At 35.8% G+C, this 27,593-nt stretch overlaps 1 protein-coding gene across 1 annotated transcript; it reads left to right on the top strand.

The window, feature by feature from the left end:
• Positions 1–511: 511 nt before the first annotated feature.
• On the top strand, positions 512–27,593 carry IFIH1 (interferon induced with helicase C domain 1). Its single transcript, XM_052675504.1, is given in 17 exon segments — positions 512–670; positions 672–1,131; positions 3,125–3,281; positions 5,462–5,638; positions 11,190–11,270; positions 14,422–14,642; positions 15,503–15,710; positions 16,424–16,641; positions 18,128–18,244; positions 18,804–18,927; positions 19,011–19,238; positions 20,938–21,194; positions 22,619–22,768; positions 23,546–23,707; positions 24,147–24,337; positions 25,495–25,588; positions 25,687–27,593. Coding segments are annotated over 17 exon segments (3,135 nt in total). The 5' UTR covers positions 512–563; the 3' UTR covers positions 25,870–27,593.

The raw sequence follows: 27,593 nt of genomic DNA, 5'->3' as shown, positions 1-27,593 counted from the left end.
AAAGCCACTAAGAGCTTGAATCGCAGCTTAAGTTCAAGTCGGATACTGGTTCATGGGCACTATGTTACTGCTGGTACAGCTGCCTGTGTAGGCAGCCCGATACATTCTGTGCTGTGCTCTTCGTGGAAACCCATCAGGTTCTGGCCCCAGCATTTTAGGTTGCACTCAAAAGTCTGAGGGACAGGACAGGATTGGTACATGGGTTTTGTAAAGTGAAGTGTGATATAAAGGCATACGGAGGTACAACAGGGGCTGTATCCTGAGAAGGGCGTGTTCTGCAGCCCGACGCGGACCTTCCCCTCCTCGCAGAGCCTCTACCTCCTCTCCTCCCCCTCCCTCCGGTGCGCCCATGGGAACCGCTCGTATAGAGATCATGGATGCGCTGCGAGCAGCCCTGGACGCGCGCTCTGGAAAATGAGTGGTACACGTCAGTTTTGTTTTCAAACTCAGTCCCCGTTGCAACTTTCCAATAATTTGAAACAGCACTTCCCCGTGCCCTGGGCTGGGCGCGGCTTCCGTTGCGCAGCGAACAACAAGCGAAACCGAAAGCCACAGCGGGGCTCATGTTAGGTGCCCGGGAACGGGGCAGCCTGAGAACAGCCGCCGTGGAGCTGGCGACTCCGGCTCCTTCGGCCGCCCCTGCAGCCCCCGCTCCCGGCAGAAGCAGAGCCAGTCTACAGCTCAGCGATGTCGGAAGAGTGCCGAGACGAGCGCTTTCTTTACATGATTTCCTGCTTCAGGCCGCGGCTGAAGCGCTGCATCCGAGTGCAGCCGGTGCTGGACTGGCTGCCCTCGCTGAGCGCAGAGGAGAAGGAAAAGGTGCGGACGGCGGCGTTGCAGCGCGGCGAGGTGGAGGGGGCCGAGGAGCTGCTGCGCGCAGTGGAACGCGGCCCCCGCGACCGCGGCTGGTACACTGAGTTCCTACTGGCGCTGAAGAAAGGAGGCTGCGACCTGGCCGCTTGCTACGTGAACCCCAGCCAGCTGCCCTCGCCCCGGGAGGAGGACGACCACGACCTCTGCGTGCACCTGGTGCAGCTGCTGCACGGCACGCTGGTGGATAACATGCAGACCAGACAGGTGGCTGCGAAGTGTCTGGAGCTGGGTATCTTTCAGGAGGAGGACCTGGTTGGGGTAGGTGAGACGTACTGGCAGCCCAACAGAGCTCAGCTGCTCCTAGGGGCTGTTGAGTGGAGAGTAGCAACAGGTGGGCTTGCAAGAGCAGAAAGGAATGTGCATAAGTTAGCTTGGTGAAGAAGCTGCAAGTAAGCCAGTGAAGGCTGTTTGCAGTAGGCCAGGAGCAGTAAGGATGCCAGCTAACACCCAGGATATGACAATGCCGTAGGTAAGAAAAGACCAGTGTGTAAGTGAAAGGAATCTGGTCAGCTTTACTGTTGTCATTTTGACACAGACCTTTGTTCTGCAAAGTCCTAGAGAATACCTGAATTAAAACAAGACCTGCCTCACCTTTATTTTCTGCTTTAGATTCACTAAGGAATATCATTCCCATTAGCAGACTGTGAAGCTGGGCAAAAATACCAGTTTGGCAAGAAAGAGCAAGGGTTAACTTTGAAAGCATATGCCAGTGTTGGCTGTTTGTCTGGGAATGCCTTTCCTGAATTACTGTGAAACCTCCTTGAAACCAAAAACAGTGAAGTCCCCCCCAAACGGTGTCTGAAATGAAAATATGTAGTATTTGCTATAGCAGTAAGGCAAAACTTGGTAAACTAATGGTTGAACGATATGGTTTTTGAGCTTTGTGTAAATTTGTAGAGTAGTTTAGTGCGCCATCTCAGTTAAATGAGGGTCACGTGTTTAATTTCATCTGGTTGATGATGATCAGGAAGCAGCAAGGGCCAGACTGTGCCAGAGACAGTCTTTTAGGAGGCTGAGGATCCATTCCTTAACAAAGGCGTATTTTCCCTGATTATGCTGCTTTTGTTTCTACTTAAGTCTCCTTTATTACCCTTCCCAACCCAGCCAGTTTCAACATTGATGGGGCAGAGGATTTCTTAATGATTATCCCCCAGCAGTGCTGCTGCTTTCTGTTTACTTTTCCCTGCTCCTAGTTCTCACACCCTTCAGTCTAACTCAAGAGGTTTTCACACTGTTCAGCCAAATTTAGGTCAGCTGTTCCACCTGCCCATTTTCTTGCATATGAGGAATGATGACTGTTGAACCCTAAGGACATTCTTCTGGAAATCTCAACACCTGTCCCAGGCAGCTCTGCTTTTGGAGCAGTGCTTTTTTTTTCCCCTTGTGATAATGTGCCTGATTCTGTGTGTCAGAAGCTTGGAGTGCTTTTCTGTGGTTTGTTGTAGAGTAACAGTCACTTTTAACAGGCTACTCTGTTATTTTATTATATTGTATTATTATGTTCTGTCTTCTCAGTATTTGAGAAGGGACACTTTCCACCTTGTTTATGAAGTCATGTTAGAGATGAGGTCTGAGTTCTGGTAGACTGTGTTGCATCACTTCTCCTTAATCCAAGATGGTTAATCTTGAAACCAGTGCGAACAACAATTATTATAGCAAAATAAAAATTATTATTATATAACAGTTATTACTATAACAATTTTAAGCATTACCAGTCTCTCAAATTAAATTTCACGTCACATGTTTTACAAAGTCTGCTCCAAAAGTAATGCCTCCTATTTTATTATTGCGGCCCTCAGTGTCAGAGGTGTATGTTGGTGGTATGGCAGTAGAGGGTGAACCTTCCCACCAGTATTCCATTACGTGTTGATGCTGTGTGATGGATGTGGAGGAGCAGACTGACAAAATGACATCTGATGTAGAAGTGTGGATGAAGCAAAGGTGTTCCATTAAATTCCTCCATGCAGAAAAAATGGCACCCACTGACATCGCCCTTCATCCCTTGCAGCATTCAGGTTCTTGTTCAGCGCTGGTGAAAATGCAGAGCTAATGGAAATGATTATGCTGAAACAGTGAGAATTTGCTGTATCAAGTAGTGTTATTGTGCTCTCTCTATCTGTTGTAGTTTTTGTGGAAATAAATAGAAGGCATTACTTTCAGATCAACCCATGCATGTATACTATTCGTACTAACTTATTGAACTATTACAAAATCCTGTCTTAGGGTTTGTTTGTTTGTTTATTTTCACCAGATTGAGACTGTTACTGACAGTCGTGGGAACAGAGATGGTGCAAGGGAGCTGTTGAGCAGAATAGTGCAGAAGAAGGACTGGTTCTCTCAGTTTTTGGTTGCTCTACGAGAAACCCAACATGAAAGTCTTGCAGATGATTTAAGTGGAAATACAGGAGGTAACCTTCTTATTCCATGAATACTTTTTAAAAAAAAAAAAAATTTTTTTTTTTTTTTTTGAATTATTAGTTAGGAAACAAGACAAGGCTCTCATTGCGGGATTACAAATTAAAATTTTTAATGGCTAACTCAAGAGGTTCTTGAACACTAAAAAATCCTTATTAAGAATAGTATGATTATAACAATATGATCAAAATTAAACTGAACTCTTACCTTTTGTAGCCTATTGGTTCTGAATGTGTATTTTTATAATGATCATAAATATTCAGATGATTATTTTGAACAAATAACTCTTTTCTTGACTTCTTCAAGATTTGAATTAGTTTTTCCTTTGTAGCATGTTTTACAAAGTTTTTGGTTACTTCTTTATATCCTCATGCAATAGTTATAATGTTGAAGAATTATTATCCCCTAGATGCTAAAATATGGGGAAAAAAATAAGCAGTCCCTGAATTTCCCTTTTTAAACTCAGCTTTTTAAGATCTTTGAGACTAACATTTTTAACAGATTTCATATTTAACAGCTTTAGCTTTCTTGCTTCAGAAGCTCACCAACTTCTGTGGTTGTTATTGCTTCGTGTGGAACTATGTTTTAAGATGTTTCTTCTAGCTGAGGACAGGAATCAGCCTCTGTGAAGCACAGATAGGCAGCTGCTGTGTTCAGTCATGCAGTTCGAAGGTGTTCAAAAAGTCTAGTAAGCAGAACAAAGTCAACCAAGTTAGAGACTCAGAAGGTGCTTCTGGATGAAAGTCAAATGCAGTGATAACAAAATTCATCTTTATAGTTTTATTTTCAATTATTTCCAAATTTTACATTTCTGATTTTTCAGTGTAGTGCAGATTTTTGTAGTGTAAAAGTTAAATTTAATTCAGTTGCTTGATGCAATACTGAATGAATACATTTTCTAGAATTTCTCAGTAATCTTGGACAATGCAGGTTTTAAAAGGAATTGTACAGATTAACACATAAATTGTGTTGTTCTTACCAGTCAATAAGTAATGTTCTGTGTAAACAGTCCTCTACATTTGTAGATGTGTGAAGTGTATGATTGTTGAAGCTTCTACTGCTACAAGGTCAAAGAAGGTAGACATGCAAGATAGGCTCATTTGCTATTTTGAAAGGAGAACTGTGTTTATACAGTGTAGCATTTCTGGTTGAACAGGAACGATTGGTTACAGTATAATAGGTTACTATTAGCAAATACCTGCTCACAGAAATTCACACCTATATTTTAAAAAAATAAAAAAATAAAAAAATAATAATAAAAAAAATTGGAATAGAATCAGTCTAATAAATTCTTTAATTTCTAATTACAAAGTAATTGAATTTAAGTCCAGAAAACAGAACTTCATATGAACAGAAATTGTTCATATGGATCCACTTATAAAAATGTGCCTAGGGAGTTGATTATAAGCAGTAGCAACAACTCCAACAGCAATTCCCAGATATAACTGGGAGCTGATGATTCAAACTGATTCAAACTTCAAGCTGATGATATGTTGCTTGATTAAGGAACCATTCATATCTGTTACAAGTTCAGATGCAACTCAAACAATAATTAAAAGTGAGATAAATCTTACCTGAAATTATTTTAATGGGCTTATTCAGCCAAAGGAGTAAGACAGCTAAGGCTGCTCAAGGCTGCTCTCTTTTTTTTTTTTTTTTTTTTTTTTTTTTTCTCCTCTCTTTTTTGTAAAAACTGTAGTTTTTACAAAAAGCATTTACAGTATATTGAACTGCATTTTTTGCCTTTGGGATATGTCTACTCTTAAATATCTTTAATAATAAAACAACGGAGAAGACAAAGAAAAATGTTTCCTGTATTTGGAATAAGACTCAGAAATAGAAGATGGGAAGACATTTTGGGAAACCTCTCTGTTTTCTGTTTTATGGGGAAGTTCGGAAGTCCTGCTCCAAGGTACATTCATTTATGAGCTTACAGAACTGATGGAATTGAAAAGGGCTAGTCCACAGTTCAATTTTCCAGTCTTCACCGTGACCACAAATATTAGAGATTTATGACTAACAACTTTATTAATAAACATTTATAAAAACATAAAAATTCCAAACTGGCATCTTTGCCAAGACCATATGTCATGCCATTGTGTATTTTCTCTACTCCACACTAAAAGATACACTTTTTTTTATAGAGCCATGGAATTTCATTTTTACTTTCTAGGAACAGAGAATAAAGAAAATGAGTTGAAGAACAATACAAGCAAAGAAACAGAAGATGCAAGCCAACATGGACGTGCTGTAACGGAGGATTTGAAACAGCAAGAAAATTTGGATGACAGTTTTGTCAGAGAGAGCAGTGTATTAGAAACTTCTGTTGGAAAGAACTCTGTAGTTTCAGGTATGTCTACCAATTGGTGTTTTGTGCTGGTAGTAGTTAAATTTTACTGGAAGTAACTTAAAGAATGTTCCCAGTTCGTTAGCTCTCATCTTGCTCAAAAAGTCAGGAACATACGCTACTGTCAAAGAGAATGAATGGAAAAATAGGATCTTGATTCCTTGGAAGCAGTGATTTCCATTTCTTCCTATCAGTTGTCATCAACACTAATTTTGGAGGATAGTTCTTTAAATTTGCTCACTTCACTTTAATGGAGTTGCTCTAGAACAAAAACAGGGCCATACTTGAACTAATTAAAAGGTATTAATTAGAAAGGTATGAAAAAATCCTTACCTACTGTAACTAGACTGAGCTAGTTCAGCATGAATTTGCTGGCATGGTACAGACTGGCTTAGGAGGGTGTGCCAAGAAATTTTTGTGGCCTGTTGTTCATATGGATCCACTTATAAAAATGTGCCTAGGGAGTTGATTATAAGCAGTAGCAACAACCAGCAGCAATTTCAAGATATAACTGGGAGCTGATGATTCAAACATATGTTGCGTGATTAAGGAACCATTCATATCTGTTACAAGTTCAGATGCAGCTCAAATAATGGTTAAAACTGAGATAAATCCTACCTGAAATTATTTTAGTGGGCTTACTCAGCCAAAGGAGTAAGACAGCTAAGGCTGCTCTTTTTTTTTTCTCTTCTTTTTTTTTTTTTTTTTTTTGTCAAACATGAACACATCAAGAAAAATTTGGCTCTGAAAACTGCAACCTTTCAGTAGTAGTTTATTTTTTGCTTAGTGTGCTCGTAACAGCATATCACTATGATTTATAACAAGTAGTGGACTATTAACTGCAGCAGAAATATCAGCTTGTTTTTCCTGTATTAGAACATTATTTGGCATTATAAAGTAGAGGTATCAAATGTTTATTAATGATTTAGAATGGATCTGACTGAGTATCAAGTCTTAATCTTAGTCAGGTGCTTTCAGGATTTTAATTGTAGCTTTGCTGAAGATAGATTTTCACAGAATCACAGAACAGTTAGAAAGGTTTGGTTAGAAGGGACCTTAAAGACTGTGTAGTTCCAACACCTCTGCTGTGGGCAGGGTTTCCACCCACCCTTAGATCCGGTTACCCAGGATCCCATGCATGACTCTTGTTAGCTAGCTAGAACAATTAGCTGTTAAGTAGCCTACTACAAGCTAAGCCTGAAAACTATGGTTTATTCAATGAATTGTAGTGAAATAGGCAGAGTATGTCTTTACTAGCAATTTGTGAAGTTGAACAGATCTGTTCAGTGAAATAGTGGGTGCTAAAGATGTATGTACAGTGTTAATTCTGGCAGTTTGATTGATTTCAGTCTGGTGTGGGCTGCATGTCTGCAAGTGGCTAGAATACAATCTCATTTGGTTTCATCTGAGGGGAGTTTTTCTAGCAATCCAAACCAGCTAATATGAAGCATGGACAATTGACAGATTCATTTTTAATTTACACTTCTGATCTGATCTAAAACAGTCACGTAGATTCAAGATGGGAAGGGCTGTTAGGAGACAGCATTGTGTGAAGATGGCTGTAGAGGAACTTACGCTGATGTTCAGCTATCTTGAAGTGCAGTATGCTTCAATCTCAGTGCACCTGTACACACAAACAGAAGTGTTAATCAAGCCTCTTTATTTTTTTTGTTTACAACCTCTCTCATAATCTCATAAGACTATTTCTAGACCAGGCAGGTGAAAATACAGCTGGAAACCCTAATCCATTTTGCATATGACTAGGAGACCGCTTTCTTTACAGTTTGGTGTTGTCAGGTGTTTTGCATTATGCTCCCACCAGTCTTCTCTGTATTGAGATGGAACAAATTTCTACAGGAAGAAGCTTTTTCAAATCACTTCATTTTATTACAATTTGCACTATATCTAAATTTTCCCCTGACTCTTTTATAGCAGTAGATTAGGCAGAGAGAGTAAAGGAGAGGTATGAGAGTATTAAGATTATAAAGAAAATGTAGAAATAAGTAATTTAGCCTCAGAAAGATAACTACATGTACAAAAACACAGATAAGAAATTTCATGCACAAAATACAGTGCAAAAGCAGTTAAATTTGCAAGGTCTGAAGATGAAAACACATAGACTAAGATTTCTGTTACCAGTATAAGGAATTTAATTCTAAAGAATTAACAGCTCTGTTTTTCAAGACCTGTTTCATAAAATGAAGTTGACTGGAACAAGTAAATTCTATGAAAATCTGATTTGTAGTAACCTTGGAGTTACTATAAGGTGGTACCACTTGATTGATTTTTAAGCAGCAGTTTCAGTAATGTCTTACAAAGTGTTCCCCTTAATGCTTCAGAATAGAGAAACTGCTCATTAATTTGAAAGTATGAACGGTTTTACTAAGCTGTTTATTCTTGGTACATCACTGCTGTTTTTCAGTCTTTGAAACTTATTCTAAGGCATAAGGTAGCACAGAACAGGTAAGAGAGACTTTCTAAAAAAAAGTGATGTTGCATAGGTCTATGTTCTTCACTGCATTCCATTATCTGTATGCTTTTTTATTTGTTAATGCAAAGTGACTGAAAACCTTTCTGTGCATTACATTGTTTTAGTGTATAAGCAGCATTGTAAAGGAAAGCTAGTGAAAATGCTGAATGCAAGGGTTAGAATATCACCTGTTTTCATGGTTTTGGAATGGACTACTATTTTCTTTTAAAATATTTCAAGAGGATTGTCACAACTGAAAAAGGGGAACACTATGCTACTGCTATTGCATAATGTTCTCTCACCTTTCCTTTGGAAGATGAATATTCTACATTTGTCTTTACCACCGATATTTTATGTTGAGAGATGATTTTGTAATGCATCCTTCAGATTGTAACTGTGCACTCAATACTTTTTTAATACATATTCTCTGTTGCATGTACATCTTTCAGTAGGTCTTGTTAGAGGGGAGATCATGGATTAGATAAATATAATTTTAGTCCTATCTTCTGTTTTCTAACTGGATGGATTCCTAGAAAGTTGAGATACAACAGTGTCATGTTCAGCACTGGAATTCCTGTTAATGCTCCTCAGTAGCGTGTCAGGTCTTGGAACATGCATTATGATTAATGATATTTTTCTTCTGTCTATATGGAACAGAATATATCTATTCTAGAATAAAGAATATTTCTATTCTTCTGTCCTTCTATAAGACAGTGCATTCATTTCAGATGACATTAAATGCATACTGTTACATAATAATTGGGAATATTTATTTAAATCATGTTCCTGCCGTGAATATATTTTTAAGTGCCTTTCCTTCAATTGCAGTGATTTCTGGGAAACCATCTTCTTTATTTATGCGCTTAAAGTCTTTAATACTTCTGCCCATTCTATGGATGATTATGGTTCATAGCTATTTTATATACCTATGTATTTATAAATAAATGAATATATATATTTGCATATCAATGATAAAAATGTCAGTAAGGATGTGGACCCACTCTGGAAGGAAACTGGAGACCTGATCACAAGGGATGTGGAGAAAGCTGAGGTGCTCTGCCACAATCTTCACTGGCATGGGTTCTAGCCATACCGCCTAAGAAAGCAATGGTAAGAAGATGCAGAAAGTAGATCTGCTTGCTGTAAGTGAAGATCAGGTTTGAGACTAAAGAACCTGAAGGTGCACAAGTCCATGGAACTCAACCCACAGGTTTTGAGAGAACAGTAAGATGAAGTTGCCAAGCCACTATCCATCGTATTTGAAAGGTCATGGCAGTCTGGTGAAGTACCTGTTTATTGGAAGAGGGGAAACATAACCTCCATTTTCAAGAAAGGAAAAAAAGAAGATCCAAGGAACTGAAGGCCAGTCAAGTCTCACATCTGTGCTTGACAAGATCATGGAGTAGGCCTCCTGAAGGCCCTACTGAGGCAGTTGGAATATAAATACAAGGTGATTGGTGGTAACCAATATGGCTTCACCAAGGACAAGTCATGCCTGACAAATTTGGTGGCCTTTATGATGGAATTAAAGCATCAGTGGATAAAGGAAGAGCAACTGACCTCATCTACCTGGACTTGTGCAGAGCATTTGACACTATCTCACATGACATCCTGGTTGTCAAATTGGAGAAAAATGGATTTGCTGAATGGACCACTCACTGGATAAAGAATTGGCTGGATGGTTGCACTCGGAGAGTTGCAGTCAATGGTTCAGTGTCCAAGTAGAGACCAGTAACAAGTGGTGTTTCTAAGGGATCAGTGTTGGGATTATTGTTACTTAGCATCTTTGTAGGTGACTTGGACAATGGGATCGATTGCTCCCTCAGCAAGTTTGCATACAACACCAAGCAGTGTGGTAAATTTGACACACTGTTTGGCACTAGAGGGAAGGGATGTCATCCAGAGAGACCTGGACAGGCTTGAGAGGTGGGCCCATACCAACTTTATGAAATTGAACAAGGCCAAGTGCAAGGTCCTGCATCTGGATTGGAGTGATCTCAAGCACAAATGGCTTGAGAGCAGCTCTGAGGAGGAGTGTTTGGGAGTGTCAGTGAATGAATGATTCAGCATGAGCCAGCAATGTGTGTGATTGCAGCCCAAAATGACAACTATTGCAAAAATAGTTCGCTATTACTGTTTTATTTCTTATGCACGTTATGAACTGAGTTTCAGAGTGCTGCAGGTAAGCTGACAAACAGTGCAGGATAAGTTTGTGTGCGGAAGATTTTTCTAGTAGAATAGTTTGTCTCTTCAGGTGTTAAAATGACTGAGTTTTCAAAAATCTGTATAAATTGTCTTTGTGGCTTGAAAAAAATTATCTGTGCAATATATCGATTGCCCAGCAGAGGGAGAGCTTAACATTAGAATATGAACAGAAAACTTGCTGTATTTCTCTGGTGGTGTCGAAGTTTTCTGCAAAGTTAGCAGAATTTTTGTCCCTGCTTTTGAAGGACATAATAATAATCTTTCTGCTTTTCTTTACTTGAGACCTATGATTTTTGCTTTTTATGTTATATGAAGGAAAACTTGTTTTAAAAAAAAAAAAAAAAGCAAGATATTTTTTTTTAAAAAAAGATCACAGTCCTGGATTTGATTTTCTTCTACTACAAATACAACATGTGCAGCGTAAATAGAATAAGAGAGTTTTTCTTCAGTTTGCCAGCAGCATTGCCAGCATGTCCTATCCAACACGTTTTTCTTTCTTTCTTTTTCTTTTTTTTTTTTTTTTTTTTTTTTTTTACTCTTCACCGTTTTTTACTCTTCACTCTTCTTCTGAAAAGGAACATAGGACTACAGATGATTGTACATGATTGTACATGTGGTCATGTACTTTACTTTCATGCAAGGAAAAAATAAATGCTGAATACACTTAATAATGAGCCTTTCTTCTGCAGTGTTTTTGATTTTTATTTTTCATTCCATGTTTTCTTCAGTAAGAAAGGAAATTAGACCTCAGCCATCCCTTCCAGACATTTTTCTAGCCTATTTTGACAAGTGAGATAGAGAGCAAATTACACACATATTAGCTATTTATATTTGTATAGCAAATATACCACACCACATTTATTTCTGTTTTTTACTTAGAATCACTTGGCGCTGTAGGAGATGCAAGTGTCAGTAACTTGAATGAAAACCTGGGACAGAACAGCCCGACCAGTGATTCAGGTATGCTTCTTTTTTGTTGTTCAGTGATTGCAAAATAAGCTTGGAGCACAGGCACTCTGTGAATGGGCTAAAATAAAAATTGATGGAAACTTTTAGATGAACTCCCGCAACAAACTGAAAGTGCCAAACTTCTTATTTTTTTGGAAAATGGGTACCAGTTCAATGGGTCTGAACTTAAGTTTTGGCACCCAAAGACTTAATTTAATGGGATCCTCTAAGTTTTGCCGTACTGTCATCATACAAATGGTCAGTGATGCAGAATGGAAATACATAGGCTAGAAGGAACTTCCAGAAGTAATCTAGCATGGTTGTCTGTACAGATACCGCTGCATATATATGCTTCTTTTGTTCTAACAGAAGCTAAATTGTTCCTGGCTCCTGCATGGGGCAGTGAAAGAGAATAAATAGGACAGGTTTTAGAGGCATCTATAGGTTGAGGAGAAGCATTTCCTAGGTACCTGTGAGAATCATAATGAACCTTTGGACCTAAACAATTTAGTAGAAGTATTTGTAAAAGCAACCAAATCAGTGCACCTCAGGTAGAATGCACTTACAGCTGGCCACCACTATGAACAATCAGTTTTTGCCTACACAGAATTCAAGTATCAGTTTTCTTTTCGAGTCTAGCATTTACAAAGTTTGTTCTGAGTTAGTGTCTTGTACAAGGATCAAGAAAAATCTGTATGCCTGACAAGCAAAATCTGACTAAAAAAACTAGTCCAATAAGGTCAATGTAATTGTTGTATATCATATGCCTGCAAAGTGTTTACTGGAAATGCTTTAAAATAGTTTCAACCATTCTAAATATTAAAAATAATGTATTTTACAAGTACTCAGAAGGTTCAAGGTATGTCAAATCTAAATTGCTATCCTAGAGATAGGGTTTTAGCCTGTATGTTGTTAGCTCTAAGGAATATAATTTGCATTTTTGTGTCAGCTGAGGTGAGTCATTGCTCATGTTGGACTTTTTCCTCACTGTGTCACATGAAATGTCAGGACACAGAAAGCTGTGTTTTGTGGTCACACACAGTATCAGTTGATCGAGCTTTAAAAGATTACTGATATGTGTCCACACATACGTATGTCACCATCCTTTAAGACTTCTCTGGAAAATCTGCTAGGTGAATTTGGCGTTGGCTACATCCAGTAGTTCAGTAGAAAAAAAAAAAAATCCCTACAGTTATGTGAAGAGTGCAGAGCAGATTTTTTTTCTTTTGCACTTACTGTTTTCTGTTTGTTTTGCTTATGCTTGGGTTTTAAAAAAATATATTAAAAAAAAAAAAATGCTTTTTATTGGAGCCTAGTAAACTCATTTTAAAAACTATGAGAGGAATAGCTAACGAGATAAAGATGGAATTTTTTATATTTATGCATTTTATAATTTGAAATTTTGCCATGAGGCTTTGTATTAATGGAGACATTTATGTAGCATCTTATGTGGCATTTTAAAGCAAATAATCATGTGGTTTTAGTTATAGTGCAAGTATCATTTTACACTCAAGAAAAGTGTTGGAATCAGAACAATAGAAGAATAATTATTATGTTTCTTTCAGGCTAGAGCAGCAGTTTATATGAGCGTTGTATGAAGGCAGACAGCTTCCCTAAAGTCGTACTGTGCATGATTAAAATTCTTTAATGGAGTCATATCTTCTGAAATGATTTCTGTATTTACTTTTATCTTTAGAGGGATTGAGGAAAGTAGGAGGCAGATAAGTTAAATATTTTTTAGGCATAGACAGTTAGTTGAGGATGTTAGGATACTGAAATTTAACTAAACAGATGGGTGATAAGTGCTAGTTTCAATATGATTGAACTATTGGATTTAGTCAACCAGAAAGCAAACAATATTCTTCCTCAAAAGAGAGTAGTAGAAGTCAGATAAGTGACAGCCAGTAATCTCTGGTGTAAATTTCCCTGTGTTCCAGGTAGTACTGTACTCACGCTAAAAGGTAAAACAAGCAAAAAACACTTAGGAATGGTATTCAGGTGTTTCCATCAGCAATATTTTATCAATATTTTATCAAGCTTCATTACTTCTTGTTAGTTTAATTTTATTGAATGGAATAAGAGGTACTAGAAAAACACTTCTTTTGTGTATGATGTATCAGTGGTAATAAAAGCCCCATGATTCTTCATTTAGTATCGTCAGGAAATACAGCCACAGGGTTTTATCTTCGTTTTTAGTCTAGTAGAATTTGTGTCTCTTCTTCACTGAGGATGGTACACATTCAGGCAAATTTAAACATACCTGTAGAAAGAAAATATGCCCAGGACTACATTGAAATAAATGCTTCTTATATTCATATATATGATTTCTGACTTCCTAAAAATATATAAGCTCAGAGACCTGACACAGTTTTCTCGCTGCCTGAAATTATGTGAAATTATCCTTTTTTTTTTTTTTTTTTTTTACCTTTGAATGTTGTTTGTTTTACCTGTGAACGATGAATCTGGACTCTCTACTGCTACATTTTGTGTTTTGATGGAAGGTTTTGCCTTTGGGTGGTAAATGTGCATGGCCTTTTATTGATCAACTGAGACTGAATTTTGTATGAGTGAGTCTGGAAGCAGGGCAGTCTACCATGAATAGATGGTCATGTTCTACAGTTAGCTCTGTCTTGTATGGGCAATTGAATTTTCTCATCTATTTGATCTTCATACTTTATGACTCTCTTCATCAATTTTTAAGTAGTCCCTATATCTTCTTTCTAAGGCTCCATCTTTTTTTCTTTTTTTCTTCCTCTGGGAAATATTTAGAAAGCTAGTTCACTTGCAACAAACTAAATAAGAGCATCACATAAGATTGCCTGTATTACAAAAACTGCAGCTCTGAACACTTTTTTTGTTTGTTTGTTTTCAGTGTACTGAATTGTATCATTTGAATTCGTACATGATAGAAAACATATTAATGTACATGAGTGAAGATGTACAGTAGCTAATTCCACCTACCATGATAGATGGCTGGATGTGAAGCAGTTCTGATCTGGAGTTGTACAGGTCCACAGAACAGCATTTCTTATGCTCATATGCCACGTTTCTCTTTATTCATAAGATGTATCTCACAGTAAATTAATGTTTTTGACATTTTTCAGCTGTTTGTTGTTCTGATAAATGCCTCCTGTTTGATATTTAAATTTCTTTGTACCCTTAGGTGAAGATGAAGCAGAGGGCAGAGCTTCACCTGAGCCAGATCTCACCCTGAGAGATTACCAGATGGAAGTTGCAAAACCAGCACTGAATGGGGAGAATATTATAATATGTCTCCCTACAGGCAGTGGCAAGACCAGAGTGGCTGTTTACATTACCAAAGATCACTTGGATAAGAAGAAAAAAGCATCAGAGCCAGCAAAAGTTATAGTACTTGTTAATAAGGTATGTTGGTCTCTTCAAAAATAGTATTTTTCAAACCTTGTGCACTGTTAGTAAGAAACTTCTAAAGTGAATGTAAATACATTTCCCAACTTCTGCAGATGTAGCTATCTATGTTTGAAGTCATACAGCCCTAGACTGTCATCTCCATTATATGGGTGCAAACATTAATTATTTTGATTTAATGCTGTGCAAGTGGGAATTTACCCACTTACTGTGTCCTCATAACTACATTATTGATAAAAAGCATTATTATTGTTAGGATTAATTAAAATAACATTTAAAAATGTATTTTTCACATTATCTGTTCAGATTTAGTAATGAAGGCCATCTAAGGAGCTGCACTAGTTAAGTAATATCTTGTCAGATTTTCTGATAATTACTGTAATGTTTACAGCTAAATTCAGAGTGGATAATCTGAACCAAACTTCTCTTATTATGGTATTGAAGTATATAAATGCATTTAAGAAGTTCCTTTAAAGATTAAAAGATATCTATATCCTCCCATGAGAATAGAATTGACAGTATGTTATAAGCGCAGCTGAAGAACTGGAGCATGCATAGTTTGTTCTTTCTAAGACACAGCTAAACTTAAGTTCTTGGGTCAGAAAGTTTTCATAGGAACAATTGCAGGGGGGGGCTTGGTTTGTGGATTTTTAGTGTTTATTTCTCCTTTTTTTTTTTTTTTTTTTTTTTTTTTTTAATATCCTACTCCGTAGTGAATAAGGGGATGTTTGTTTATTTATTTATTTTTTAAAAGATATTTCACAGAGTACATTCACCTTACATTTGTGGCAAATAAGCGAGTATTTTTAGTTCTACATATATTCTGATTTAAATTCTTTGGAAATTGTTTTCCTCAGGTGCCGTTAGTGGAACAGCATTTACGAAAGGAGTTTAATCCATTCCTGAAACGCTGGTATCAAGTTATTGGTTTAAGTGGTGATTCTGAGCTGAAAATCTCATTTCCTGAAGTTGTCAAAAGAAATGATGTCATCATTTGTACAGCACAGATCCTGGAGAATTCACTGCTAAATGCCACTGAAGAAGATGAAGGTGTCCACTTGTCAGGCAAGTTTTTTTATTCTGACATTTTTACAGAAGGGCTGGAAGTATTGACTGTTCTGGAAAACTACAGATTAAAAGTGTGCCAGATTCAGTAATTGATGTTTTTTTCAGTTGACTGTACAAATGCAAGCTGTACTCTGAGAGTCAAAACCAGACCTTAGATAATGAGCATGCAGGTTTTTCAAGCCAAATTAGACTTTTGCATTTACTTGTACTTCCCATTTTATATAGCTCAAGTACAACATCATGCAAATAAGCTCTACTGATTGCTGTTTCTGAGCTTAGTAGAACATTGAATTACATCATACAGGGGCCATAAATGAATTTAGAAAAAATTACTAGAAATACATATGTAGTAAGTAGTTTGGGAAATACAGTGACACACAAGAAAGAAGCCAATCTGTCATAAAAGTTGGATCCTTTAAAATCTTACCATTTTGCTAACATTAGTAGGGTTAATTCTAACTACATTCAGGCTGCTTTATAAAGTCTTCTACAACTGTTTAAGGAAGTTGTACTTTGCACATGAAGAGTGCAGAAAAGATTCCAAAGTTCATTAAATATATACAGGTCCATCCACTTCTTACTAGAATATTTCAAATGCAATTAGTACTCATATAAACAATCAGTTCAACGTTGTCCTTATCTGTAAGAAGACTTATTCAAACAATTTTACATTTGAAAGAAAATTATTTTGTTTTGTTTTTTTCCCCCAGATTTTTCACTCATTATTATTGATGAGTGCCATCACACTCAAAAGGAAGGTGTTTACAACAATATCATGCGACGTTACTTAAAAGATAAGATCAAGAACAGAAAGCAGGCAAAAGAAAACAAACCTTTGATTCCACAGCCTCAGATTCTGGGACTTACAGCCTCACCTGGAGTCGGCGGTGCAAAAACTAAACCGAAAGCTGAAGAACATATTCTGAAAGTAAACTGCCCTTTCATTTTCAAATCATCGGGCTCCAAATATATAATCTGAATTTTTTTATGTGTATATGTACATGGGAATTCAGCTTAAAGTCATTCAGCAAATTGTCCCACTACAAGTTAATGGAAATCACTATAAAGATAAAGGCTGCTTACATAAATTGAGAAGTAAAAGGATTGGCACCCTTGAAAAAAAAAACTCTTGAGATTCAAGGCAAGAAATACACAAAGCAGCTATACATTTTTTAATTAATAATAATAATAAAATTAATCAATTAATAATAATAATAAAATTCCATTGCTGGATTAAAATTTACTGCATATTTTAAGTCCTAGAGAGGTCACAGTATTTTAAATCTATATTTCCAGAGCAACTAAGCTCTTCTTGTATGTGGATGCAGGAAAGTGAAAAATGAATTTGTTTACTAAAAACAAGCTAAAACAAGGTACCTGTGAGATGAAGGTAGCAAGCAAATTCATTTATTTTCAACAGTTAACAGTTTCTGGTTGAGAAGGAGTAGTATGTAGTTGCATAAACACACAATTGGAGATAACTGATTAGATTCTGTGCCTAAAACAGCTGTGATTCTGATAGAAACTATTTAACTTGAAAATCAGTGGATTTAAACTAATGATACAGAAATAGAATTTTGCACAGTACTTCAATGAAGATTCCTGACTGGTAAATTGCACAGTAACAAAATGTGAAACTGAATAGGTAAGACCTGCAAGAAACTGTTGTGCTCTATTGAAATACATGTAATTATGAGGTATATTGAGACAAAAACTTTCAGGCCAGGAGAAAAGGGGGGAAAAAAAGATTCTGTGAAATCTTAATGATAAGATGCTGGCTTTTCTGTGTAAAGAAACATAATCTGAATTTGCAAGTTCAAATAGATACTTACTGTTCCAAACACTGTAACATTTGCCTGCCAGACAACTCTTCATGGGGGTTGGGGGGGGGGGGAAGAAAAAAAAAGAAGAAAAAAAGAGCATTTCTTTAAATGTGCATGTCTTCTCAGGAGAGAACAAATACTGAAAAATGTATTTCAGTTGTGGAGTTAGTGTAGAAATTTTCTCCGAGTTCCAAGAAAGACCATTTCAAATTATTTTCTACATATATGTCAAGATTGTTAGAATAACAACATGACGTTTCTTTCATTCTATTTATTCTTTTTATTTATTTGTTTTGTAGTGTAACATATTTTCTTCTGAAGTATTGGTGACATATTTTCCTTTTCAAATTACCTGCTTTGCACCCTCATCTGCAAACATTTTTGTATGTGAAAGAATCACTTCTGGCCTAAAAAGTAAAAGCAACTTGCTTTTCATTCCCAAATTCTCTTCAAAGAGTTTGCCTTTCTAATAAGAAAACAATGCGGAAAATTCTGGAAAAAAAAGTCAATATATAAATGAGAAGGTATGTTGCATTAACTCATTTTTCATGTTAAATAAGCCAAGCAAAAATATACATTATTTTCTTACAGATCTGTGCCAATCTTGATGCATGCAGAATAATGACTGTTAAAGAGCATGCCTCTCAACTGAAGAACCAGGTGAAGGATCCATTTAAGAAAACTGTGATTGCAGATGACAAAAGAAAGGTATGTTCTATCAAACAAATTACTGTTGAAACTACATTTCCCTTTCAAAGAATGATATAAAATTCTTCTTTTTTAGCGAGAGCTATTGGTGATGAGTGAATGATTTGATTGGGTTATCTTGTGGGGTTTTTTCCAACGTTACTGATTCTGTGATTCTTGCTAACAATGTTTTGCTGTAGATCTACTGTGGTCCGTAGCACTATTTGAATATGTTTTGTTTTTGTTTTTGTTTTTTAATGTGTTTCCATCATTTGAACGGAAAAGTATTAGTAAAGTGAAACAGAAACAAAAGTTTTACATATTTGATTCTATAGTTCAGAAGATCAAAAGACCTTGACATTACATGTGCTAAAAATATAATATTCGCAGCACAATTTTTATGATGTTTTGAACTATTGTTTTTGATGATTGTAAATGCACGCAGCAACCTTACTTGGCTCTGAATTTAATATTTTAGGTTTTAAGTTTTTTTTTTTTAATTTGGTATCAGCCAGAATAGCTAGGTCCAGTGTTTATTCTTGCCAGAAAATACTTACTTTAGTAATCTATTTCTTTGTAGGATCCATTTAGAGAAAGAGTTATTGAGATCATGCAAGATATTCAAAAATATTGCCAGCTCTATCCAAAATCCGAGTTTGGATCACAGCCGTATGAACAGTGGGTGATTAGGGAAGAGAGAAAAGGTAAGTGTATAGAGAAAGCACCTTGGCTTTATCTGCTGTTTTTGGAATTTTTAAATGTTGTTTTATATTTTGTTAACCTTTAGCTGCAAAAGAAGAAAAACGCAAGGAACGTGTCTGTGCAGAACACTTGAAGAAATATAATGATGCACTGCAAATCAATGATACTATTCGAATGGTTGATGCATACAATCACCTAAATAACTTTTACAAGGAGCTAAAAAGGAAGAAGACAGCAGGGAGTGATGATGATGAAGAACCACTAGTATCAAAAGAGGATGAAACAGATGAATTTTTAATGGGTTTATTTCATGGTAAGCTAGAAATACATGGTAATTTTAAATATTAGAAATCGATTTGCATGTGCCCATTGATTATTACTTCATAGAAAATTGCACTGTTATTTATTATGAAGATATGTGAATGTCTCAATTCATAAAGTACGAAGTACATTAAACATCAGTGTGATTTTACACAGTCTGATAGTGATAGGATAAGGGGGAATGGTTTTAAAATAAAAGAGGGGAGAGTTAGGTTAGATTTTAGAAAGAAATTCTTTATTCAGAGAGTACTGGCCCAGATTGCCCAGAGAAACTGTGAATTCACCATTCCTGCAGACATTCAAGGTCAGGTTGGAGGGTGCTCTGGGCAGCCTGATCTAGTGGGATCACAGCAGTGGGTTGGGACTGGATGGTCATTAGGGGCCCTTCCAGTCCAAACCATTCTGTGATTCCATATGTCCAAACATGGAGTAGAAGTTCTTCAGTTTTGGCCTAAGGACACTTCCTTTATGCACATTCTAAGTAAAAATTGTTCTCCCTTTGTTCCAGTGAAATGTCCCTGAGGATGTTCTAACAGGTAGATAGAATGTATATTCCATTATATACTCCTAAGGGACAAAACAGCAAATAGAACAAAAATAAGGTCCAGTGGCTTTTTGTTTTTTGTTTCTTTTTTTTTTTTTTTTTTTTTTAATAGCCCTCTCTACCAACATTTCACAACATTTCACTACGTACTAGGAGGCTGGAAGTTCCAAGTAGAGCTCTAACTGGGACAACTAAACAGAAGGCTAAATTTCAGGCCAAAAGTAGTTGCCATTTTTTTCAATTATTCACCTTGGAATGAGGATTTTTGTGATCCTTTGTGCTGTAATCTTTGCAGCCTCTTTTTTTTTCTCTTACTGCCTTTACAATGATAAGGAGATAGGTTGGCTTCTGAGTGGTGCAAAAGAGAATGGATTTTACTGCAGCATGAGTACCATTTCACACAACAAGGTGGATTAATCACACAATAACCTGCGAGTGGTTGTAGAGTCAACACAAGCCTTCCTTCTCTAAGTGCTATTGTTGTGTTTATAAGGTCATTTGACCATAAGTTTTTAAATATTAAAATTTTTAAATTAAAAAAAGAAAGTGTGATGAATCCTCCCTGATCATGAGCAATAATACCTGTGTGAGAGAATCATTCACCAAGCCTTTCATTGAACATACTGAAATGTCTATAAAAGCTTCAATAAAGAAAAGAATGCAACAATCCTGGTGCATATAACATTGCAGGTTTCCAAAAAGGTTTCCTGCTTTTGTGAGTTTTCAGGGAAAAATTATGTCTAAATGTAAATGGAAAATATCAGCACTGATGACTGCATATTAATCTGTTTTTCCAAATAAGACTTTTTCAGTTATTTTTAAACTTTAGCAAATATGGTAAGCTGTGATTTAACTCTTTAGTAGAGCACAGTTAACTCTGCACTAGTCTTGGTATGTAGCAATTTTTCTTTCGCTTATTCTCAACACGAGGTGTAGGCAAGGTGTACGTTAAAAGTGAATGGTAATTTATTTTGATCGTTGTGTTTTTTTAATGAATATGGAAAAATGAACATGCCACAGTTCTTTGAACTGGATGTGAATTTGTCATGCTGGGAGAAGTATATAGAAAGCTGCTCTTGCTGAACTTTTCTAGAGCTTTTATTTTACTTGGTTGCTTTTTCTTAATTCATATCTACTGCTTTTAAAGCAAAAAAGAAACAGCTGAAAGAGTTGGCTAGAAAGCCAGAATATGACAATGAGAAGCTAATGAAGCTCCGAAACACTTTAATGGAAGAGTTTACAAAGACTGAAGAATCAAGAGGGATTATTTTCACGAAGACTCGACAAAGTGCCTTAGCTCTATACCACTGGATTATGGATAACCCTAAATTTGAAGAAGTGGGAATCAAAGCTCATTATCTTATTGGTGCTGGACACAATAGTGAAACTAAACCTATGACTCAGGTACAGAAATATGCACTGTGGTTTTAAAATCTTGCACATATTTTGAGAAAGCATTCTTTTTTTAGTACTAGTAGAAAGGACTGCATTTTGGAGCCCAGAGTTCTGCTTTCTCATCTGCCAGTATCTTACAGTTAGAGGCTGTAGGTTAGATGAATAACAATATTTCAATTTTATTTCCACTAGAAACAAGTTTTTTTTGATGCTTGGATTCTGTGACAGTAGGAGTAAAAGGCAATAGTTTTCTAGTGGTGTGTGTAGTCAGTAGGGTCACAATTTGTAGTGAGTCATATGAAGAAAAAAAAGTAAACAAAATATCAGTAGAAGGAGTATGATAGTTAAGTAATTCAATTTACAGTTTAGTGGCTGAATTGAAAAATGAAGTGAACTACAGTGTTAATGATGCCTTTTTCTGACATAATTATTTAATCAGTTTATACAAATTTATATCTGCTCTTCACCCTGCCAATCTCTGGAAGAAAATTTGCCAAAATTCACAATGAAAATTTAACAGTTGATCCATCTCTTACCATTGTGTTAACATCAGACATCTTTCTGATAATTTAACATTTTCAAAATTAAGTGCCTCAATGTGCTAAGACTTTTTCTGTGTTTTATACCCCATAAAACTGCTACTCCAGCATCTAAGCATAAAGGATGTTTACTGCAGAGTTCATTTACTTCATCTCCTTTCAGATTTAAATTTAAAAAAAGTGAATTATTAACTGAAAAATGAGCTTGTTTTCTGAAAATTTGTTCTTTAATCACTAGACATTACATAAATCCAATAGCCTCTACATTTTGAAACCGACTATCATACAAACAGGATGCATAGGATGCTTGTATTCCTCTGCTCAAGCTTATTTGAAATGTTCAGCTAATTCAGAAGTTTGTGTTTTGGATACTTTATCTATTATGAGCATAATCACTGTGTTTTTGTTTTTTTTTCCCCTATGGAGAGCAACAGAATGCAGTTATGGGGAATTTTAAGTACTTCGGAACTTCAAAGTACTGAAGACTGTACTATAAGATGAAATAAGATGAACCTCTTATTAACTACTTAAGAAACTTTGTAAATATAGAAGAAAGAACTATATTATCAAAACTCATAGCAAATCTGAATTGGAATCATCAACTACAACGTTCCCAGCTCAGTTACCTTTAAAAGATTTGTTTCTTCTCCCTCCTCTGTCACAAATGGCACCAAACTCACATCATATTCAAAAGAAACTCCTCATTTGTGATCTTGAAAGATGTTTAAACACAGTTTTTGAAGTCACTGATGTTTACACTCTGAAATGATTGAACTAAAATTCTTTAATCCTCTTCATTACAATAAACTAATGTCAGAAACTAATACTGAATGTTAATATATTGATGTATTTATTATTATTATTATTGAATTATTGAATTTTTTATTATTACAGAATGAGCAAAGGGAAGTCATTGATAAATTCCGAGGTGGAAGTATAAACTTACTTATTGCTACTACTGTAGCTGAGGAAGGCCTAGACATCAAAGAGTGTAACATTGTTATTCGCTATGGTCTGGTCACCAATGAAATTGCTATGGTGCAGGTAGGAGTTTTTTGCATACCTAACTTATTTTTAAAAGCGCTTTTTTGCTTGGAATACACAAATGGTGAATCATACACCTACATTTGTACGTAATATAAAATTTGCCTCCACGTGGAACAGTGTAAAATTGATTTAAAGCTTTATGCAACTAGTAAGCTGTCTTATGCCTGGTGTAGAAAAGATAAGAGGATGTGACCAGAGGCAGGCCTGGTTGAAACTAACTTTCTGTCTTTGAGTAATGTGGAGAAGATGGACTTCTAAGCTTATGTGCATTTCCAGCCTGTGATCAATCAAATTCATTGCTTTAATGACCACTGGACGATACATCCACATGGCTACAACTCTCCAATTCATATAATAAATGAAATGTATAAAGACATTTGTCTTGCCAGTAGTTGAAAAGAGATAACTGCATATCATAATACCAGTTTGTCTATGTTTTCATTTAATTTGTAAATATGTTTGAGATACTTATATGCATGCTTGTTTTTTTGGTGACAAAATACGATTTCTGCTTTGCAAAATGTTGTGCTAATGACAAATCTCCTGAATACTATTTCACAGGTATCTTCAATGATAATAGAGAAACAGTGTATGGTATTGGCTGATTCTTTATCTGGCTAAGTGGAAAAAAAAATAAAATGCTCTGTGGAGTCATTACATAAAGGACTGCAATAAGACTGTTGTATCTGTCCATTGTTCCAAAATAGGAACAAGTGTTGTTTGATGTTGCAGGGAATGTTGTGTTTTTTATACTGCTTTCTTTGCAAATTGTAGGCCCGTGGTCGAGCTCGAGCTGATGAGAGCACTTATGCACTTGTGGCCTCAAGTGGCTCAGGAGCTGTTGAACGTGAAGATGTAAATATTTTCCGTGAAAATATGATGTATAAGGCCATTCAACGTGTCCAGCAGATGCCACCAGAAGAGTATTTGAACAAGGTATCTGCTACAGCTCTGTACTTTTCCATTCAAGAAGGCTGATGGCTTTCAAAGGAATTCTTCTGTAAAGAATACTTTCTACTATTAAGGGAAGAAAAAATTAAATTATATTAGCTGTTACATATGAATAATTTTGCCAATCTTTGTTTCTGCGCCTTCTGTTGATGAAAGAAGTAAGTTGGGAAAATCGACTAAAAGCGCTGTCAATGAATTCAGTAAAGTAACTGAAAGAGAAAATGAATTACTATTACGTGATGTCTTTTTTTCCTTTTGAAGACATATCTTATTAGCTTATTTTTTGTTGAATATATCATTTTGAATTAAGTTTTCAGAATACATTTTACTTGTAAGGATCTATAATTTCTGGAAATAAGTGTTCAGATTTATGAGGTTGTTATGATCATTCCACTAGAATATTGTCTTACTGGTACGTTTCTAGATTCAGGACTTCCAGTTGCAAAGTATAATGGAAAAACAAATGAAGACAAAGAGAGATCAGCGTAAGACATATAAGAAAAACCCTTCACTAATAACATTCCTGTGCAAGAATTGCCACAAGCTGATATGTTCTGGAGAAGATATACAAGTTATTGAAAATATGCATCATGTCAGTGTGAAAAAAGATTTCCAGTAAGTGTTTATGAACTAGTTTGTCTCTTTCAGACGGAAAAGGATTTTGTTTTCAGGGAAGTTGTGCAGGGCCTGTAATTCTTCAGGCCCTGGGAGACGGGAAAAATAAACAGATTTTTTCAATATTGCCAAATCTTAATCTCAGTAATACTACTGACAGACCCCAGATAAAAGTCTGAGCCGTGACAGTGACTCATAAACAATAAGTTGATCATGAGCTGTGCATTGACAACTGTACATTAGGAAAATATTCATGCTGGTGACAAACCTACCATATCTCTCCTAGTGTTCTTGGTTTTTTATATTTCCATTGCAAGAGATGTCACACTATTTAGTTTGTTAAACATTTACTTATATTAAACAGTGCCAGGATGGCAAGAAGTGACTTTCTTTTCTCACTTATAATGGAAATTAAGAAGCCAAGAAAATGTTTTAATTCAATTTCAGTTTATCATAGAAATTTTATGATGGGCATTACACATTACAAATAAGGCATGCTTTTTTAATCATGTAGCTATTCTACAAAGTCACTGCCTTCCAAATTTGTTCTTTCACTGAGACATATCACTGGTATAATTTGTATAGACTTTTTGAAGAGTTACTGAGAAATTAGTGCTCATATATTGAAAAAAAAAAAAAAAAAAAAAGTGAATTGTATATGTGTGCATTGAATCTCCCCTGATATTTTAAAAAAAAAAAAAAAAAAAAAAAAAGTGCCAGGGGAGATTCAGGTTGTACATAAGGAAATACCTCTTCTCTGAGAGAGTGGTTGGGAACTAGAATGGGCTATGCAGGGAGGTGGTGGAGTAACCATCTCTGGAGGTGTTCAGGAAACATTTAGATACTCTACTGAGGGACATGGTTTAGTGGGAAGTATTGGTGATACATGGACGGTTGGACTGGATGATCCTAAAGGTCTTTTCCAACCTTGGTGATTCTATGATTCTGTGGTTCTATAAAATGCTACAAAAGATGGGATGGAGTACATTTATATGTCGCCATTACTTAAAAGCATGTAATATGACTTTGTTTTCTTTGGTTCTGTCTGTGCACAACAGTCAGATGGTTTACTGCTTCTACTTTCCGTGTCTGACTTCATTAATAGCTGTCACTATTGACCACTCTATTCTGACTCATGTTTTCTGACTGCTTTTCAGACATTTTTACCATACAAGAGAAAACAGGACTTTGCAAGACAAGCATGCTGATTACCAGGCAAATGTGGAAATTATATGTAAAGATTGTGGACAAGTGAGGAACAAATTCTTTTCATACTTTTATGTTGTTTGTGTTTGTCTTTGCGTGTCTAATGATAGTGTGTCTGAAACATGGTTTCCTTATACTTACAGGCCTGGGGAAATATGATGGTTTATCGAGGTCTTGACCTGCCTTGTCTAAAGATTAGAAATTTTGTGGTTGCTTTTGAAGACAAGAAAACAACAAAGGAGATTTTCAAGAAATGGGGAGAACTGCCCATCAGGTTTCCTAATTTCGATTATGCAACTCATTGTCCTTCAAGTGATGAAGATTAAGGACTCAGAATGAAAATAAAGACTTCAAAATCTTCTCTGGCTGCTGTTGAGAAGCTCCTTTGTCTTGTAGAGTTCTGCACCATAGACACTGAAACATAAACCCTATCAAGGCTCCTGAATTCCTTAAAAAACTGCCTTGAAGAGGAGAAAAGGCCCAAGGAAGGACAAAGTCACATGGTAGCTCTCTCTGCTTCAATTTTTTCTGATTCTCCAGAACAAAGAACAAATGCATTGTAGTGGTGTGCATTCATGGAACAAATTCCCTTCTCAGTACTGTCCAGTGTGGCTTGACAACACTCAAATGCATGTTAGGTAACCTGTCTTCAAGCACAGAACATGAGACAGACTTTTTGAGACTTGCCATGGTGATTGTTTTCAGTTCTACTTTCTTCTATAACCTTTGTGAAGATAAAGTGTCTTAAAAAAGAATCCATGTAAAAAGAGCAAATTACTTGGTTGTTATTTCTGAGTCGTTGTTTCTTCAGTGTTTTCATGATTTAGACTTTCACCTTATCTTCAGCTATAAGCTTATAGATTTTTATGAAGTAAAATTTCATTAGAAGACATTTTAAAAAACCAAGCCCTTAAATTTACTTGAAACGGATTATTTTAATGTCCATGAAGCACTATGCCAAGTGACTTTCTTTGTGTTAGTTTCATACAATTGTTAAACTGCCTATGCAATAATGTGGTTTTTTTTCCAATAAATGACTGTAATGAATAGCATTTGCCAACTTTGATGCTGTATAGTCTGTTTCATTGTAATTATTTTGACAGTAAAAAGACTACAGTTTCACCCTAGAGATGTATAGTGGTATTCTAACTGTAAAAATAGCAAAATGCGTCACTGTAATTATTTTATTGACAGATTTTTCTTCTCTCTTTTACATAAGATATTGGAGTGAGAGATCTGTTTGTTGTTACAACAGTCAGCTCTGTAAACCCAGTGGTATGTTTACTGGAATGGACATGTAAACACTTCAATAGCCCAAGGTAAAATTTTGAAGTTTCAATTAAGCTAAAGAGTATAACTCAGCAAAAAGAAACTTCTTACATCTAGATTTGTATTGTTCTACATTCTTAATAGGAATATAAATACTTTGTAAATTATTTAAAATCAGATTTTGTTTCAAGTGTGCATCAGGACCAGATTTTTTTTTATTTTTTATTTTTTTTTTTCCATGTTTGACCTTATTTTGAGGGGGGGAAGTGTCTCATTTTTAACAGAAATGTGGCATGTTTCAAGCATCATCAAACTGACAGGCTAATTTGTGGAGAAGTACTTACTTATAAACATATTATAGTATTACAAAACCAATATTCATCCTGATAAGTTTTTACTGTAGATGTTTTGTATATTCATTGTGCTTAACCTACAGAAATTGTGTCTTATAGGTTGAAATTGTTCTAAGAAAAGGAAAACATGTCAGATGTATTGAAAGTTCAGAGGCTATACACATTAAGATCTTTCAAGACACTGCACTTCTACAATTGTAATGATACAACTGAAGCAGGAAAATCCAGTGGGAAACAGAGTATAAGGAGTTGGTAGTCTATGTATATTTTTATTGTGTGTGTCTTTACACAATATTATTCCTTGCTTAAAATATTTTGCAGTGCAAAACAAATATAAAATCTCCAATTTCTTTGTTTGGTGTTGCCTAACTTGTTAGATTTTATTTAAAAAAAAAAAAATAAAATAAGTGAAACAAAAAGAAACCAAA

This window comes from Tympanuchus pallidicinctus, unplaced genomic scaffold (genome assembly GCF_026119805.1).
Source record: "Tympanuchus pallidicinctus isolate F22 unplaced genomic scaffold, pur_lepc_1.0 scaffold15, whole genome shotgun sequence".
NCBI classification, from domain to species: Eukaryota; Metazoa; Chordata; class Aves; order Galliformes; family Phasianidae; genus Tympanuchus; species Tympanuchus pallidicinctus.
The sequence above is the reverse complement of the archived record's forward strand: the minus strand, read 5'-3'. Positions and strand labels throughout refer to the sequence as shown.